The 19,485-nt window shown below is 61.7% G+C and overlaps 1 protein-coding gene across 10 annotated transcripts in view; it reads right to left on the minus strand.

The window, feature by feature from the left end:
* The window catches only part of Tp73 (tumor protein p73), a 52,601-nt gene that overhangs the window by 12,581 nt on the left and 20,535 nt on the right, over window positions 1-19,485 (minus strand). For all 10 annotated transcript variants that reach the window (XM_048783752.1, XM_048783755.1, XM_048783754.1 and 7 more), the window contains one exon: window positions 8,950-9,192. In XM_048783752.1, the coding sequence (XP_048639709.1) occupies window positions 8,950-9,192 (243 nt within the window). The remainder of the gene's footprint in view (window positions 1-8,949; window positions 9,193-19,485) is intronic.

Genomic DNA, 19,485 nt, shown 5'->3' on the forward strand with positions numbered 1-19,485 from the left:
CAGGTGGGGGGTGGGCGGGCGAGGGGCTGTTAATTTCCTCGCACCCGCTCCCGGCAGCTGGGTGCCTGGCATGGGCAGGTTTAGGCAAGAGGACAGTGGAGAGGTGATAATAACTTGTCTGTCATTTTCCCAGGACATGTACCATCTTGCAAACCGCAAATACCGTTAACCAGCTTGGGTGAATCTGTTACAACAGATTCTGGAAGACGGGGCCTACAGTGGGGGCTTTTATTTTTTTAAATGATTTTTTTTTAACAGCCCACTTTTATCTACTTTCCTTATGTGTATGTGAGTGTGTTTACAGGCACATCTTTCTCCTCTCTTGGACCACTTCAAAGATCACCCTACCAAGGCCACTGGCCCTCGCTCTCTCCCTGGAACAGCTCTGGGGGCTGACCCACAGAGCATCACTTGAAGTCTGGTGGGCTCAGGCCCATCCCCTGGACCTAGAGAACCCTTTCTCCTGGGTGATCGCAGCCCCGTGGGTGCCTCTTGGACTCCTCTGGATACACCTGTCATGGCACGTCTGCGTCCCACAGAGAGTGACCCGATGGGGAGCATGGCAGGGGGCGCCAACACGGGTCAGGGAGCCCCGGCAGAACAGGAGAGCTAGCCCTGTCCTGGGAGCGACCAGCCTGGCGGGTACATGATCCCCACTTCTTGTTTCAGAACACCTGGGGTCAGGCTGTCGCTCCCAGGTGGGACGCAGTGAAGGCACTCACAGTGGGGCTCCAGGGAGGGTGCAGGCCACACCCCACTGGGCAAAGTGCACAATGGAAGAGGCTGCCGAGCTGTTGGCTGGGGAGGGTGGGAAGGACACCGGGAAGCAGGCACATGCAGCCCTGATCACTGTCCAGTCGAGTCCCTGAGGCTGGGGCAAGAAACTGTCCCCTGGGGAGGGGCAGGCCTGTGGTGAGCTGGATACCCCTTAGGATCTGGGCGACCTGCCTCACCATGACCTGGTGGCAGGTCCCAAAGAGCAAGCAGGAGCCACATGGAGGACTTCCGCGGCCTGGGAGACCTTGAGGGTGCCTCCTGCGGTGGATACACCTGTCATGGCACGTCTGCGTCCAACAGAGAGTGACCGGGAGGCTGCGGAGCCTTGGGTGCTATAACTGGGCTCGGGCCTGCCCAGCCCCCATGTCAGGCATGGCTGCAGAGACAGAAGACATGGCTTCTGTCCTGAGATAGCACCAGCAGGGAGGGAAGCAGGCGTGTGCTGAGCTAGGGCAGGCCTGGTGCTCGGTCCCCCGTCAGAGTAAAGGCCTGATGGGCACCTGGCCAGGACTTGAGGCCGATACCAGAAGCCTGGCCACAGGCAGCCTAGGAGCAGCCCAGAGGAGAGCAGAGGGTTTTTGGTTGGGAGAGCCAGGGGCAGTGCTCACAGAGGGCCTGCACAGAGCCTTGGGGGGGGGGCACCAAACAGCTCTGCTGCCCCTTAACAGGGATCCTGGGTCCACTGTACCCCTCACGGCCTCTAGATGGTTTTAGCAACCAGTTTTGCCTCTAAAAGCCGCCAGCTCAGACCGGGTGGTCAGCACCCAGGCCAGGGCTGTGTGGCTCACAATACTGTGAGATGCTTATCTGGTCTCCATCGGCTCTGAAGGGACGGGGTCTTTTCATATGATGGTGAATTGACTGATAGCTGGTGGCCACCACGTAGCTGCATGAGGGCTGGTCAAAGGAAGACCAAGGAAGGATCCTGCATTGGAACTTGAAGCTCCAGCCACCTCCCAGGAAGGAAGAGGGTGAAGGAGGGTCAGCCAATCATGCCTACGTAATGGAACTTCGTAAGACCCCAAAGGGCAGGGTTTAGACCACTTCTATATAGCACATGGAGGTCCAGGAGGGCAGTGCCCAGGCAGGACAGGGAAGCTCCATATCCCTTCCCCACACCTGGCCTGGGCATCTCTTCACCTGCATCCTTCGCAGCACACCAGGATGGGCTACCATGCTTCCTGAGGCCTGGGGGTGACAGTCGAGCTTATGGCTGGCAGCTGAAGGGGTGGCATCCCTGGGGACTGAGCCCTTGCCCTGTGGCCCCTGATGTGACCTCCAGGTGCAGAACTGGCTGTGAGTGGAGGCTGACCTGCTGGTGTCTGCTGCCACAGCCCTGATGGCTTCCTGGTGGGTGGGGGAGGGGAAATCACACACCTTTTGGGGTCCTAGGAGTCCTAGAAGCTGAGTTTGGTTCTTTTCTCTGTTTTAAGATCTCCAGGCTCCAGCCCCTGGCCCCTGGTCACTGCCAGGCTTGACGGGTCCTGGGAACTGATATCCGGATATCACAAGATTGGCCTCAAGCAGTCTGTGGTCTGGGGGGAGCCCCAGTGCTCACGGAGGGCCTGCACAGAGCCTGTGGGACTGTGTCCCCCAGAACACCGAACAGCTATGCTGCCCTCGACAGGGGTGGGGTTCTGTGTCTCATAGAAGGGACAAAGCAGGATGTGGCTCCAGGTGTGATACACGTTCTGGACTGCCTTACATCCCTGAGGAGTGGGGGCCTGGCCTGCCCTGGTCCTGCTACAGAGGGCGTCTCTCTTAACATCTGTGGGGTGGGGGGGTCCCTGCAGCTGATTGGCAGGGACAGCTGGCCTCTACTTTGCTAGAGTCCTTGCTGTGGAGGGTGTCGGATTTGCTGAGACCATCCCACAGGTTGAGTACTAACACCCTAGCTCTGCCTTCACCTGGCTGTGGGGACTCCAACTGGTCCTACGCTGTGACCCAGAGTCCCATCTGGAGACCTTGGGTGGAGGGGTAGCAGGGCAGTGTTCTGAGGACATAAACAGGGGCTGTGTCCAAAATGCCACACCCACCTCTGTCTCCCAGCTGGGTCCAAACTCGGGTGCCCCTGCCCACCCACTTGGCTTCTGACTTGGCCAGCAGAGAGCCCATACCCACCTGCCCTGGGTGCCCTGGAGTGAGCAGCCCCTGGCCGGCTGACCTGTGGCCCCCGGCTTTATGGAGAAAACATATGGCGAGAGTCCAGCGAGCAGGGCTATGGTCCAGGCCACAGCACTACCCAGCAGAGGCTCAGCCGGGAGGTGGCCAGCAGTCTGTCCTGCTCACCACAGGGAAGACCACACTACTTAGCCCCCACCCTGTCCTGGGAGGCAGGAGCTGTCCCAGTCTTCTGAGCTGGCCTGGCCCTGCCCACTGGAAGTAGAAGGGAGCCCTGGGGTCAGCTGGCTCCCTTCTACTTCCAGTTTCTTACAGGAAATCCAAGAGCCTCCAGCCGCCACCTTTCTGGGCAGTGGCTTGGTCTGGTATAGGGGTCATGGGTGGACAGCTCCTTCCCTTAGGGCCCTGCAGCTTCCTGGGACACTAGCTGGAGGCAGCAGAGACCAGGGAGGGCAGGAGGCGAGCTGGGCCCATGGGAGTGCCTGTGTTTCTGTTTTTAACACTGTAGTTGGTTGAAATCTAAGTTTTCATTGAACCTCATACATATGGAGTGTAGCCCTTGGGGACAGAGTTCTGGCATCTAACTCTAATGCCAAAGCCAGGTCCCAGCAGTGGAGGTGGCCTCCTTCATCCCCCTCAAGAGTCTCCAGCTGGACCCACCCTGCACAGGACTGGGATGCAGGTATGGCCCAGGCCATGGGCAGCACAGCTGGGCAGGTGACCAGGCATGACTCTGGGCTGTAGGCCTGAGGGGGCTCCCCAGAGGCCTCTGAACTCATGCTTTACCCCCAGCTCTGGCAACTTTTCCCAGGGGACTTCTCTGCCCTCAAACGCACCATCCTGCTCTCGGCTTCCGTGGTCCATCAAAACCCTGACCACCAGCCTCGGCCTGCCACACCATCTGCAGTGGAGGCGGTTCCCCCATGCGGACTGGCTACAGGTCCCCTGCCACTGACTCCTTGGGAAAGGGCCAGAATGCCCTCTACCAGGGCAGGGGCTGGGCCTGCAGGACCAGGGCCAGTGGACTCTTGTGTTGCCCATCCACACACTTGGACTTAGCCACCAGTGGGACCTGAGGAAATCCCAAAGCCCTCCCTGGCCCAGAAGGGGCAGGAATGCAGCAGACTGGGAGAGAGACGCCAGCTCCTGCTCAGCACGGCCTCCACGTCCAGGCCTGGGCCAGCCAGGCCCCATCCAGCTTTAGCACCAGGTCCAGGAGAACCCTGTGGTGGGCCCTCCCCACCTGTAAAACAGGCTGGTGGAATTGGGGTGAGGTGGGCGGGGCCAGGCCCACAGGACAGCACCAGGAGAGGTAAGGAGGGACTGTCCGCAGGCCCGGCTGGCCTGACTCCTCACCTTGGAGTCTGGTCAGCCCCAGAGCATCCCAGTGATAAAGATTCTAGAGGACCTTCCATTTGCTGATTTAAAACTTGGTTCCTTGGGCTTCGGGTAGGCTCTACGTCCACAGTAACAGGAGCTCATGGGGCAAGGTCTGTGCTCCCCCAGGGCCAAGCAGGCAGACCTCTGAGGGTCAGCACCTCTGTACCCTTGGTCATAGAGGTCTGACACATCCCAGACTCACCCCCATGGAGTTGGAGCCATGGTGAGACTGCGGGACAGGACCCTGGTTGGGGTGTGCCCAGTGAGGTGGGCAGTCCATGCAGCCCATGAACAGGCTCTCAGGGTTGGGCTGCTGGGGTCAAGGTGACCTGCCCTGACCTGACCTCTGGGAGGCCGAGTTCTTCCTTTGTGAAGTGAGAGAGAAGCGCCTACCTCCTGCAGCTGTGGGACCAGTACACAGGAGCCCTGCAGTGGTGTGGTCAGCACCATGAGTCAGAACTCGGGTCCATGCAGCGACCACCGCTTTGGAAACAAGTCTTTGAAAATGGACCATTACTCCTAACAAATAATTGGTCCTGTTTCTCCACATCCTGAGCCCATGGGGCAGGAGCCTGTCTTCCCAGGGGCCCTACAAGAGCACAATGGTGCGAGGTGGGGCCCCTCTGGCTGGGGATTGCTCTCAGCTCCCAGGACCAGCCTGCTGGTGTCCGGGCTGCAGCCAGTCCAGGGCCTCCGAGCCTGACTTTTCCAGCCTCGCTCATGGCCTTCAGACCAAGTTCTGTGACCAGGGCCAGGGCTCCTCTGGCTGTCAAGAGGACAGAGAGAGAATAGATGAGCCACCTCTAGCCAGGAGACCGGGCACTGACCCTGGCCAGAGCCGACTGCTGGGTGCTCCCTGGGCAGAGCCCTGCTGTACAACAGGAGCAATCACTGCGATCTCCCCTAAGTGTTCTCATTTCCCCTAATAATCCACGTTTCATCTCCACAATAAACACTCTTAGAACTCTTCCCTTGGCTTTAAATACACATAATTGCTCCTGGTGCCAGTAAAAGTATTAATTCCACTTATGCATTCCATAAACTTTTAGGATAACGCAATTGATACCACAATCGTGTTGGGACACCTCTGCTATTCTTCTCTGGCTTGCAAACCTCCGAGGGGCTGGAAAGTTTTCTCCAAATCCATTAGTGTTGACTCAGCCTTGTCCTCCCCAGAAATCCCTCCTAGGGCTCTGCGCTTCCCGCCCGCCCTCCACAGCTCCCCCAGGCCGGGGGCCCTCACGCCACATGGATCCACTGCCCCCACCCCCGACCACACACACACACACACACACACACACACACACACACACACACGCACTGAATCTGAGGGCAGCTGGGGTTACACAGGGCCGTGTCCAGGCCATGTCCCTCCGAGGGCTCCCACCTGTGGTCTCCTTCCTGTGCATGCCCTCACCACCAGCCTCCCACAGCTGCCTCTGAGCACTCAGTCGGCTATTCCATGAAGCCTGGCCTCCCGGTGCCCACAGATGCCTTGTGGGACCAGGGCTTCCACCCACATGGGCCTTCTTGACTGACCACAGAGCCCATCTCTAACCCTCCCAAATACCAAGCTTGTCTGCGTCCCCTGGCATAAAGGAAGGGGCTGAGCTGGGTGGCATTCAGGGACCCTTGTGTCGGGCTTCTCTAGTGGGTAGAGGAGATCACACCTGCTCCTCCTCTGCCAGGAGACCCCTGGGGCCAGCTGTCCACAACACTGCCAGCTAATAGGGGTAGTTCCTAGAACAGGAGTGTCCACAGGGCCAAGAACACTGCCCATGTCCCAGGAAGGTCACAAAATGGGCAAGAGCGACTGCTACCCTCATCCTTGGCCCAGCCCCCAGTACAACTGTCCACTGAGCATCAGTGCCCACTGGCTCACAACTGTGGCCTTTCCCAGTGTCTCTCTCCCCAGATCCCAGAGGGTCCTGAGATGGAACAAGCACTGGCCAGGGCGGCTAGAACAGCAGACCTTGCAGGGTGCTCCCTGACGCCAGGCCCTGTTCTGAGAAGCCCCGAGAGCCAGCCGATCTGTTCCTCCTGTGCCAGAGGACGGGGGGGGCAGGGAGGTGACACAGCAGTAGGTTACCAACAGACCTGGGAGGGGACCTGCACACCAGCAGGGGTCCCAGGTCTACCTATCCCACTTACAGAGATTGCCAGCCAAGCTGTCCTCGCCTGTCACTGGTCCCTGTCACTGGCCACAGCCTTGTAGCCAAACATTAAGACTTCTCCAGCGGCTCGACCTGCCTGCTGGTGTGGGGCAAGGGGTCATCGGACCCTGGACGGCAACCTGAGGCCTGCCTGTGCGTGCCACGGATGTATGCACACGTGTGTGCTCCCGAGTACCCGTGTGCCTCAGTGTGGCCAGCATGTGGGGGTGCCCGCGTCTGTGTGTGCACATGCATGCACATGGGCACAGACATGCAAGCCCCTGAGCTGAGGGCTCCAGACCCCTGGGTGCGGTAGCAGAGCCGAGGTCTGAGGGAAGCCGATGGAGCAGTGGACCCCAGAGCTGGGGAGGCCCATCGCAGCTCCAGCACAATAGAGGCCAAGGACGACATTAACAGCTGTGGTCACCTGGGGGCTAGCGAGGGTGTTTTTGCTGATCTGGGAGAAGAACGAGGGCAGCAGTCAACGCGGAATTGTACTTGAGAAAAATATGAATTATCTATCAGTTACCAGCCAGCAGCGTGGCAGGGGCCGAGCACCGCGTGGTGCTGAGTCCAGGGCAGCAAGTCTGGGCAGCGCCCACACAGCTGGACCTCCAAGAACTGACAGCAGTGGCTGCCTGCCCCTCTCTGGGCAAGGGAAAAAGCTCTCAGGGGTCTGCTCCCAGAGAGCCAAGGTGCCAAAAATCTCATTATCAATGTTGGTCCCACCTCCACCAGCTGCCCGGGGAGGAGGAGGGGCCTGCGCAGGCACAGCACCCTGGCGCTGCGCGGCTCTGATGCTGGGCACCAAGTGGGGGCCAGTTTGGAGGCTGCACCTTGCCCAACCCATGTGGCTGGTCAACCAGGGCCGCCTCAGTGGCCAGCAGACCACCCCATGGGGATACTTAGGGCAGGACAGTAGGACCAAACCATATGTCCCTTGAGCCCTGGCAGGGGTGGCAGAGCCTCATGTAGGGGGAGACAGCCAGCAGGCGGGCAGCTCCTCTTCCTCCCTGGGGACCAGCTCAGACCATGTGAGATGCTCCGAGCCCCGGGGCACTGCATCCTCAAACAAAGGGAAGGAAGGGGACAGAGCCTCTACCCAGCCAGGACTCAAGGGGATCCTTCTCCAGAAACTCAGACTCTGATGACAGTGTCACTTAGGAGAATGGGCACCCCCACCCCCAGAAGGGAGAGAATGACCTGGGCAAGGAGGCTGGACACAGAAGCAGGTGGTAGTGGGATTCCTGGGCTAGAGGTGTGCGGGTGGGGTGTCTTGGGTGTCCTCACCTGGCTTCAGGTCACCTGGCTGGACTGCCAAGCCCCGGTGAAGGGGCCTTTTTTGGCCTCCCTCCCACTAGGGCAGTAGAGAACAGAGAGACCTGGGGCAGGCACAGCCTCATCCAGGGGCCCCAGGCAGGAGGGACTCTGTCACCACAGGGGTGGCTCGGTGACGGAGACCGGCGGAGGAACCTGCTCGGCTCTCGGTCCATTCCACCTCATCAGAGCTCACGGTCAGGTTGGAGAAATAACTTACAGATGGGGAAACAGGCATGAGGCTGGGCTCTGCAGTAACCGCCTGGACGGGGCTGGGGGGCCCTGGACAGGAGTCACAATTGCCCGGCCCGTCAGAGCCCCAGGATTGGGGTGGAACCTCCACTCAGTGATGGGCCAGCAGCTGGGGAGCCAATGGCCAGCAACAACCAGAAGCAACGGTGGGAGGTCCTGGCTGGAGCCCAGTCCCCAGACCAGTGTCTCCAGCCGCCTGCAGAGCCTGACAGGGCCACCTGGGCTCTGCCCTGCCCTCCAGCTCCAGTGGCTGGAAACACTGGCACGGGTGTCACTGGCCTCTCGCCCAGGGCCTCGCTCGCTATCTGAACAGCTCCGCATGCCTTGGCTCCCTTGGCTGTAAAATGGGATGAGAATGGATTCCATCCTGTGGTCACTGAGCTCAGAGCACTCGGCGCAGGCCAGCTAGCAGCACGGTGAATGGAGGAGGCTCCCGGGGTCGGCACAAGCCAGATTCTCCCCAGGGGCACGGCCACGGCCCCAGCCCTCAGCACCGTGTTCCTGCCCCAACCTCCCCGTCCCGTGCCAGTGCTTGGAGATGACATTCCAGAGAAGACAGGGCAGAGCCCTCAGCCACAACCAGCAGAGGGCCATGCTGCCCAGAGGAGGTGGCCTCAGTGGACTCGGATGACCCTCGCAGCAGGGTCCCCACCTGAGCACAGGCAAGCTGGCCAGTTGGCCTTGGTGAGAACAGTCTGCCCCTGCCCCTGGCTCTCCTGGACCGGTCACATCCTACCCTTCTGGGGCCCTGGGGGAAGCTGGCTGGCTCTGGCCAGCGTCCTAGGGGTGGGCACACATGGACTGCCCAGCCCAGAGACCCGCCTCCTGCCCGATGCTCCTCCCGGCTTGGGCCAGGTGGGAACCCCGTGTGGACAGCGGCTGCTCAGCCCTCCTGAGGTGCCCCGAGGGCCTCCCCATCCCCAGGCTGCTGGGAGCAGGGGCCACTCACCGTCCAGGTGGCTGACTTGGCTGTGCTTGACTGCTGGAAGGTGACCTCGAAGTGGTGGGGGCCAGGGTAGTCGGTGTTGGAGGGGATGACGGGCGCCGGGGACATGGTGTCAAAGGTGGAGCTGGGCTGCGCGTAGGGCGAGTGGGTGGGCACGCTGGCCGCGTGCTCCGGGGTGTAGGGCTGGCTGGGGCTGGGCGGCTGCTCATCTGGGTCCATGGTGCTGCTGAGCAAATTGAACTGGGCCTGGCGGGAAGGGGGAGGAGGGAGGGAGAAACTCTGTCGGCTGGGCTGCGGGTGGAAGCCCCAGCCCTCCCCGGTCCCATCAGGGAGGTGTCTTGTTACAGGAGCCTTAAAGGGCCAGCCGGCTCCAGTCATCCCAAATATTTCCTCAGGCCCCCACCCCACCCCAACAGGCCACTACTTGTGTTGGGATAAACTGACATATTCACCTTGCCCGCCCCTCTCCATCGCCTCCCCGAGTGCCAGGGTTTCTGGGGATCCACCCAGCTGCCCGGGAGGAATCGGGGCTTTGCAGCCTGGAGTGGAGCTGATGGGGTGCGGGGCTCCCCACTCCTGATGCTCCACTGTTCTCCCCAGGGGCAGCCCTGTGAGCCAGGCCATGGCAGGCAGGACTGGAGCACCCTCTGGAGCAAGGGGTGCCACGAGGCTCTGGGGGACCAGATGTGGCCCCTGAATCCAGCCACCCAGGAGGGGGCTGCATGTCAGTGGCTGAGCCCAATATTCCCTTGTGTCCCCAGAGTCCCCAACAACCACTTTCACTGGTGTCCTCAAGTAGGTGGCCTCATCTCCATCAGAATGGCCAAGAAGCCTCCAGGCAGGGTGGACAGTCCCCCAGGGCCTCCTGGCAGCCCAGCTCCTCCCAGGTCCACTCTCCCAGGAACAGGGACTGCGCCTGGTGGGGCCCTGGGACCCCCGGATGGGTCAGCCTCCCCAGCAGCTTCAGAGTCCCCAGTGTCTGGGTCCAGAGCGAGCCTCGCCTGGAGGCCCGGCCCAGGGAGGCCCTTTCCAAATCCCGAGGCTTCCCGCAGGAGGCAGGTTGGGGAGGGTGACACTGAAGGGCTCCCCTGGCCAGACTGGGTCCTTGCAGGAGTGGCTGCAGGGCTCTTTCCCCAGGCTCAGGGTCGTAGGTACTGTCCTCTCCACAGACCCTGTGGGCACAGAGCAGGAGCCCGAGGCCTGGAGGGCAGAAGTGACCGGGGGATCCAGCGGCCCAGGCAGGGAGCCTGAGAACACGGGACAGGGGACAGTGAAGGGGGACCCAGCAGGCGACCTCTTACTCCACACTCCCTCCTAGAGCCCTTGGAACCCACCAAAGTCCTCCCTCCCACCACCCTGCCTCCTCCAAACTGGAAAACAAACAGGTTCCTGGACACTGGGGTGGGTGCGGGCCTGTCCTTTGCCCCCCTGTGAGTCCCCCAGCAGGGCTGGGGAGGGTGGGGTCCTGCTCAGCTCTTCCTGCACCTCAGCCCACCTTCTTCCAAGGGGGGCTGGGCTTAATGACCCAAAGTCCCTCCAGCACAGCCTGCGCAGAGGCCACAAGTCCTGTGAGTCCGTGACAAGAGCCCTTGGCCCCCAGGGCCCTGCCACTCCTGGGTTTTGTCCAGAGTCCTGAACACAGGGGCAGGCTGGGCAGCTGAGGGCAGGCTGGGCAGCTGAGGGCAGGCTGGGCAGCTGAGGGCAGTCTGGAGAAGGAGTGCTCAGTGGAAGATTGTCCAGGAGGATGAGAGAGGGGCTGGGAGGGCAGAGGCAGGTCATGGCTCTCAGCAACACCAAGAGCAAGGTAGAGGCTTTCCTTGGGTACGCTAGCTCCAGGATGGCCAGCTGCCATCCAACCATTGGGTCGAATCCACACCCTGTCCACCGGGGCGGCCACACAGGGCTCTCCTGGGAAAGTCGTGGTACAGGGTCTGGCCAAACCTGCCACCATATGGAAACAGCCTGCGGGCCTTGGGCCATGGACTTGGGGACCCTCTATTGATAAGACAGCGTCCCCTGCGGGACAGACCCTGCCCACCTCGCCAGCACCGCTGAGGCTGACTGACCCCACTCCTCAGCTCAGAGGCGACACCAGCTGGAAAGACCCCCACTGGGGTCCTCTCCCATCTCACTCTGCTTCTCTGGAAGGCGTTGCTTGAGCGTTCCCTACTGAACTGGGAGCCAAGAGGACCCACGCTGTCCAGAAGGTCCTTCTGACACAGCCTGAGGAATGGCAGGATGAGTCGTGCTGAGCTGCAGGTGCAAGCCCGCCCTGATGCCCAGGCCTGGGCCACAGAAAGCAGCGGCCTCGTCTGCCCTTCCACATTCACACCCTGAACCATCCTAATTTGGGTAAATAAATTATTAAATCGCATCCACCTTTTGAGTGTGGCTACTAGTATCTGCAGAGTTGCACCCATGGCTCATGTTTAGTGGTCATCCTTCCCATGTGGGGACTGGGCCCAGGACTCCATGGACACCAAATGCCACCTGTGCATGCTCAAGCCCCTTACCCAAGCGGCCAGTATTGCTCAGAACCTGTGCCCGCCCTATACGCTTTCCACCATCTCTAGACGAGTAATGCTAACAACGTAATTGCTGTGCAAATAGATATTACGCTGCACTCTTCAGGGATCAGAGACGGGGAAAGTGTGTGTGCGCCCAGTACAGAGCCGCTGTCTCTACCGGATGGTGCTGGAGGATTGCACCCTCTGTCTGCACTCTCAGGTTTGCTGGTGGAGTGAAGAATGAGTGAGTGAGTGGAGGTGTGGAGGTGAGCCAAGCTGGTGATGGCTGCACACCTCCACCTGGTGGGCGAAGGTCAGCTCACCCTGGTGCAGGCAGGAGCTGGCCTCTTCCACCCCAGCGTGGCGTTCTGGGAAGGGTCTTCCCTGTTGGCAGGGTGCTGGGCCAGGTGAGAGCTGCAGGGAGGGCTTCCTCCCTCCTGCATGTGGGAGCTCCTTGAGCAAGGGGCACCCAGCCCAGCCTCCCTGCGGGTCTAGATGTGGGTGTGGGTGGGCTCCCGTGCCCTGTCCCTGCTCCATCCCTGATGGCAGGACACCCCAGGCCAGCGGGGCCAGGAGCCCGTGCAGACCCATGACAACGAGGTTCGTATTTTAACTTGCCCACATTCTTTCATGATCTGAGGACAGCGCCAGGGAATTAGTCACTGAACCAAGAGGAGAGGACTGATAGGATCTCCGCCTGAGCGGTTTGCAGGAGGCACCAGAGCCCTTCCAGCGGGAGGCCCGCCAGCGCGGGAGCGCTTCGAGATGTGAGGAAATGTCCTCTGGCCCTGAGCAAGCCCGGACCATCAGCGTCGCCGCCCACTGCAGTCCAGACAGCCTCAGCAGAGGAATCAGAGGCTGTCTCACTCGTCACTCCGGCCTCCTTTGACCTGGCCCATAGGCTCCATGACATTTCATAGTCAGAGGCCACTCCCAGGAGCACTGGGCTGGCCTGTCCTTACGTCGAGTGGATCCAGTCTCCAGCATGCCTCCAGTTCTCAAGGCCCAAGGGACACCCTGGCACACTCATCCTGCCTGGCCACCGTGCCTACTGTGTCCCAGTGGGAAGCAGAGAGCCCACTAATTAGGAAATGCAGGTGGCTTTCTGCAGGGGCCTCCTCCTGGCCCTTCCTTCTCTGCCCCAGGTGTCCCCAGAGACTCTTGGCGTCCCGCCTGCAGGTCCTGCTTACTCGGGGCTCTGCCTGGGACCCCTCCTGACTCCAGGCAAACTTGGAAACAGGGAAGTCTCGCCAGGGAGACCCAGCGAGGCCCACACAGAAGCCCAAGGTCCCCCAGAACCAAAGGCCCCGGAAACCCAGGTGAGACACTCTTGGCAGTGGGGAGAAACCTGGGCAAAACCAGGACTTTTTTGGTTTGTTTTGCTTTCAATAAGAACTCCCAAGATAGTGGGCTAATTAGGACATGCCCGGCCCGCGGCAGCCCACATGTGCCTACATGTGCTCACCGGGCTCCTGGGTGTGACCCAGGCAGGCCGCGAGGAGCCAGCAGGAGCAGGGAGCAGTGGGTGGCCTTCCCTCCAGCGTGCAGGCCACCAGGGGCAAGGCCTGGCTGGGGACCCCAGTGCCTGAGGTAGGGGACAGAACTCTGTGAGGGCTTAGGGAGAGCAGGGCCCTTCCCAGATCCCCCTGTCTTTTACCTGACCCCCACACCCCATATAGAGAAGAGGGGCCATGCAGGGCCTCTTTGGCCTCTGTGGGACCAGCAGCACCCCATAGAGCTCCTCAACGCTCCTCATCTGTGTGCTCCACCAACAGGCAGTCTGAGCTCTCTGCCTTCCTGGAGGAGGAGGCAGGGTGGGCCCCCTCAGGACACAGGCAGGGTAGGGTAGCCCTGGGAGCCCGGCCTTCTGTCAAGCAGGCCAGACTTTCTCCAGCAAATCCATCAACCCCAGCCTGGGGGTCTCCCCCTGCACTGGGATGGAGGCAGCTGTCAAAAATGGGTGAAGTTGTCTTCCCTTGGCCAATCTCGGGTCTCAACTCGGTTCCCAGACCTCATCTCCTTGGAACCCCCATGCCTCTGAGGTCCCCCTGCAGAGGACAGCTGGGAAGCAGAGGACACACAGGACTGGGGAACTGTCTGCCAGCTCCCAGGGCACCTTTAGGAGAGCAGCCAAGGGTCCCCCTGCACCCTGGCCTGGCCTGCCTGGGAGCAGAGGGGAGCTCTGGGGAGACTGCAACTCTGTGCTGTCCCACTGGCTGGACACAGATCCTTCTCCCTTTGTCAGTTAAACTGGGCAGCTCTGCAGAGAGGCAGGCCTGGGAGGCCTCCTCACTGGGGACAGGAGCCGTGCGGGCCACCTCGAGAACCGACCCTGGGTGGTACTTCTCAGGCAGGGTGGGGGTCTCCATTCCCCAGTGCACCCTGGCACTGCTGGCCCCTGGCAAGAAGCTAGGTGCTCACAACACTTAAGGAATTAAACAGACCCTGAGGCTCCCACACAGACCTGGAGACTCACGCAGTAGTGCCAGCTGCCTGGCCTTCAGGAGCCTTTGGTGGAAGTGGCCACAGTGGGTGCTGCAGTTGTCCCTGTGGCCATAGCCCCAAGCTTAGATGGTGCCCATGGCCAGAGCCTTCTGCAGAACACTGCAAGCCAGGGCAGGGGCATCCCCCCAATTCCCTTTGGCCTCCCCCAGATGTACCCATTTGGACCAGTCTCTGCTGTGGACCAAGCCTGACCCACAGTCCCAAGGTTCCAGTGTTCTGCGGTCTTCCCAGGGCTCCTGGGCTTCCTGTCCTGCTTCTCTGGGTAACACACACCCAAGCAGGGTCACCTGACCCTGGGTCTTCACTTGACCTCTCTGCCTTGGTTGCCTCCAGCTAAGATGGGGCAAATCTCATCATCTAGGGCTCCTGAGGCGGTGGCATAAATCAATATAGGTAAAGATCTGAGAGCAGCCAGGTATAGTGGCGCACACCTGTAATCCCAGCTACTAGGAGGCGGAGGCAGAAGGATCCTGAGTTCCAGGCCAGCCTCAGCAACTTAGCAAGACCCTGTCTCCAAATAAAATAAAAAGGGCTATGGGTGTGGCTCAGTGGCACAGTGCTTGCCTAGCAAGTGCAGGGACCTGGGTCCACCGCATGGCACACGGCAGGCCTCCTTTGCCCTCCCTGCCCATCCCAGGAGGCAGAGGCCCTGGGCAGAGCAGGTGCAATTCTGGGAGGGGTTCTCCCTGCAGAAGCATTAAGGTCTCTGCAGACAGAAGGAACCAAAATGCGAGTTCACTCCTGGATTCCAAACCTCCAGCAGAGGGCCCTGGACAGCTTGGCTGGTGCAGCCCGCAGCTCACACCCTTGACTTGGGTCCTCTCCCACGATGCAGGCTGCACTCCCAGCCACACCTCGAGCCGATGGATGCTCCCAGACAGCCCACCTGGTCCCCGCCAGCCCTTCTCCATCGCAAACTCTGCCAAACCCACGGGGACCACACCAGGGAACACAGGCCCCTAGAAGGTAGGCCTGTGCAATGACATTGCTCTCAGTTTTCCTCCTGTCCCCCGGGCTCCCGCGGGAGCAGAGGCAGAACATTTCCAAAGCCCTTGCAAGGACAACAGAGAGTCCCAAAGGCCCCTCCACCAAGTCCACCTGTGACCTCCACAGGAAGGCGGTGAGCTGCCCCAGGCTGCCCCTCCCTCCCTCCTGAGAGGTCCCTTATGCAGGGTCCCAGCCTGGCTCCCCGCCAACCCCAGGCTCCCCAGCTCCCTCTGCCCTCCCCGTGCTCTGCCTCCTGGCAGGTGGCTGGGAGCTGACACCAGAGGAAGAGGTGCCCGGGTCTGCCCTTCCATCATCTCCAGCAGGCACCTTCCCTCTCCTGGGCAGCGCCCCAGGGTGGACATCAGGAGACTTGGGTCTGAGGTCCAGTTTTACCACAGCCTGCATGTGTGTCCCCTTCTGTGTGGAAAACAGGGTGACCGGGGTCCACTGGGGTTTCCTCAAGGAGCAGTTAGGACCTGAGTTGGAGTGAGGAGGGGCCTGCAGTAGACCTGGACACTCTGCTGGTCCTTCAGGGACCAGCATGGGCTCCAACGCCATGTCCTCACACAAGCCCCCAGCCCTGGCTCTGTCCAGTCCCCACTAGCATTTAGCCGGCAGTTCCCTGCCGGCCGATTCTGCCCCACACCTGGGACAGCAGCCCAGCAGGGCCGCGGAGTACGGGAGCTCATCCACCACTGTGGGCCACGGCATGGGGCAGGGGGGCCCAGAGTGCTGGCAGAGGCAGTAGCTTGACAGGGCTCGGCCTCAGGGGTCTGCCTGGAGCCTGCCCTCCCTGGGCCTCCTCACCCCAGGCCGGATGTCCAGCTGGCTCCGCTCTGACCCCAGCACGGGAGGGACAGGGAGCCAGCGCCCTGTGCTCCGGAACACCAGGCCCGGGCTGCGGAGGAATCTTTTAGGAGTGGCACACTCCTCAGGCTCCCTGCTCTTCTCCCGTGGGCATGTCTGAACCTGGGCCCAGCCTCACCCGGGGTTAGTGACTGACACCAGCCTGGCCCCGCAGGAGACAAGCCATCCCTCTCAGAGAGACCTCCATCCCGCCAGTGTTTCCCACAGTCTCTCCCGAGCCTGTGATTAAACGGATGGAAATGCCAACAAGACGCGACTTGCGCTGGGGGGAGGCTGCTCCCTGAGACATGCACACGGCACCCTCTCCCCTGCCCTCCCTGCCAAGCAAGGCTGTGCCCAGCACCACGCGGGCCATGTGGAACTTTCCACACCTCGCTCCCGGATCGTGCCCCCAGAAGTCCCGCTGGGCCACCGGGTGTCTGTCTGTGGGACCCACCACGAGGCCCAAGCCACCACCCGCCCCTGCCTCCACCCACATGGCCAGCCTGGACCCAGAGCACCACACAAAGTCCCCATGGGGCCTCCAGGCTGCCCCCCTGCTGGCTCTACAGGGCAGGTCTGTCTAGCCCCCGAGAGCCTGGGTGAAGGTGGGCTTCCAGGAAGATGGGCTGCGGGGGGCATGGCTATTGCCGGCCCCTCTCCCCTGTGTCCCCTGCTCCCTGGGTCCATGCTCGCCCCCTGCCCTGCCTGCCCATCCATTCCTTTAGGCCCTGCTTGCACCAGCCGAACACCGCAGGCAGCCGGCCAGGCTCCCCAGGCCTCCAGAGCTCAGGTCAGTGGAGACCCAGAAGGAGCAGCCAAACGAGACACTGAAAGGTGGCCTGTGTGAGGCAGGGCACAGCAAGGGTGGGCAACACGTGTGTGCCACCAGCGATGGCCGGCAGCCGGTCGGTGACATCTGGGCCAAGACCCAAGATGAGGAGGAACAGGCAGCCCAGGAGCCGGGACAGGCCATGGAGGCCGAGACAAAGGCCCGAGCCAGACACGGGTCCTCCCAGCCCCGCTTGGCTCACATGCCCTGCAGTTAATGAGCTCTGGAGTAGAGGGGCTCCTACCCGCCACTGGGGCCTGAGCCACCTCCCTCCCAGGCCCTTCTTGTCACCAACCCGCCTCCCCCGAACCTTCCCACATGCAGGAAGCAGTGGCAGCTGCAGCTTCTGCCCTCCTGGGTGGAGGCAGGGAGCAAGCCGGGAGGCCAGTGGGGGGTGCAGGGGCACCAAGCACTGAGGGGCAGCACGTGTCTCTCATCCCAGCGACCCAGGAGCCTGGGGCAGGAGGATCATGAGAGTGAGACTAGCCTTGGCAACTCAGCAAGCCCCTGACTCAAAATAAAAAATAAGGGCTGGGGTGTCGCTCAGCAGTAAAGTGCCCCTGGGTTCAATCCATTAAAAAGTAAAAAAGTGGGGAAATACCTCCAGGCAAGAGGGCAGGAGCACGTGTCCAGGCAGGGCAGGGCTCTGGGACACGGAGGCTGTGGCAGAGCCCAGCCTGCAGGGAGTAATCTGCCTCGGGAACTGGAGACCTCCCGTGGTCTCAGGCAGGAACGTCAGGTCAAGGGTCTGTGGCCAGGGGAAGGACCATGGGCAAGCACAGCTGGACTGCTGGGTTCTGTGAACGGACATGGACCAGGCTCTCAGGGGCCTCTCGGCTCTGGAGTTGAGGACAGACGGCGACGGCTAATGCCCCTGCTCTGGTTATGTCCGAGCAGTGGGCAGGCGGCATGGGGCCTGGGAATATCTGGAGGCTGCTCAAGTGGGGTGCAGGGTCAGGGCTGCTCTGGGGCTGAGCAGAGCATAGGTGGAGGGGCAGGCATCCTGCTGGCTGAGACATGGCCAGGCCACCCATGTAGAAGACCAGCTTGATTTGGGTCCCGTACGTGCAGGGCCGGCTGGGCGGGCATCCAGAGGGAACCAACCACACCCAGCCACAGGCAGCAGGGACTAGTGTGCCCTGCAAGTGGGGCGACCCCTCCGAGATGGGTGGGCCCCAGTGGGTGTCTCCCTCGGCTCTCCCCTCGGCCTTCCCACCTGGGCTCTGTCCAGCACAAGCCTTGCCTCCCAGCAGGGTCCCAGCCATCTCCCTGTGGCCACCTGGTCCCTAGGCTGGCCGGGCTGTGTCCCCCTCTCAGCACTTCCCGCTCGCAGCCCCTCGTCCTGTCTCCGTGACGCCCTCTCCTGGCTTCAGGACTGTCCTTCCCAGCCACCTCCAGGGCTCTGCTCCCACCTGTCTCCCTCCAGCCCCTCCACCCACGCCCTGGATCCCCGGCAGTCACCTCCATATCCTCCTGCCCACGGGAAGCCACCTCTGAGGGTCTGCGGCAGCCCGGGTGGCCAGGCTCCATGCCCACCTCCCCTGTGCCCTCTGCAGCCTTTCTAGCCACCACGGCAGGTGAAACCTCGACCTTCTCCCACAGTCCTCTCCTGCCCTCCCTCCGCAAGTCCCTTCAAACTGTCCCAGTCACTCCCTGCTCAGCCCCTGCTGCTCACTTCCCAGGCGGCAGTCGGAGTTTCCCTGCTCCCTTCCTCACGTGGCTTCAGAAGCTCCGCGGGCCTTGTCCTCTCCTGCCTGTCCGCCTCGGTGGCCCCGGGGTGTTGCCAAGGCAACAGTCCTGGCAGTGCCCAGATCCCCAGGCCCCCTGCTTTACCATCTCAGGCCAAGTCCTCGGGGTCACCCACGCACTCTCCAGCGGGCCAGCACATGCTGCCCAGCCCTGCCTCTGTCCCACACCTGGTCTGGGTGCCCGCATCCCTCCCTGCACACTTCCAGCCAGGGCGCCCAGCCTCGGCCCTGCCCTCCTGTGGCCTGTTCTCGCAGTGCACCCTGTCCTTCTGGAACCCAGGTCAGCCCTGTCCCTGCTCTGCTCCACTGCCCCTTGCACACAACAGGTGCCTAGTAACTCTTCTTGTGCTCTGGTGAGCTTGCCCCACCGGGGCCTCCCTGGGGCCCCGCCTGCCCAGAGGCTGTGCTTCCTGCAGGAGCCCAGGGACACCTGCTCTCAGCACACACTGCAGACCCAAGATCTGCTCATCGCACAAGGGAGCCTGACACTCACACTCTTGGCACCCACTGCAGGAGGGATGAGGCAGGGGACAGCCAGGCCCCACGGCAGTTATTCCGCTGCAGACACAGAAGGTGTAGAAGAGCCTGGTGCCTTGAGTCGCCCCGTCTCTCTCTCAGGATGCTCAAGCCCAGAGTGGAGCCAGCGATGGTGGCTGGGGACCAGGAAATCTGGGAAGAAGTGGGGAGTCCCGGGTGTTGGGGACAAAGCCTGTTATGGAGTCTGCACAAGCACAGCCCTGAGTTCTGCTCTGCACTGTGAGCGGGGCTCAGGGCCCAGGGAACAAGGCAGGACCCAGCCCTGTCCCCATGCCCCTCGGGCCAGGTGAGCGAGGTCAGCAGTCAGGAGCTGCAGACCCAAGATGAGGTACCACTTGGCCAAAGCCACAGGGACTCTCCAGTCCTCGTGCCAGACAGGAAGATGGCGAGCAAACAAAGAGCAGCAGAGACGCCCCAGGAAGGCTCTCGAACCGGGGCTTTTCTGTACCTGCACCTACAGACACGTGCAGCCGACAGGGGCAACAGCCAGTGGCCACCACGGTGACCTCAGAGCTCAGTACCAACATAGCAGACATCAGGGTCGTGCTGTTCCACTTATGGCAAAGGAAACACTCAG

Source organism: Marmota marmota, unplaced genomic scaffold, assembly GCF_001458135.2.
Source record: "Marmota marmota marmota unplaced genomic scaffold, marMar, whole genome shotgun sequence".
Classification (NCBI taxonomy): domain Eukaryota; kingdom Metazoa; phylum Chordata; class Mammalia; order Rodentia; family Sciuridae; genus Marmota; species Marmota marmota.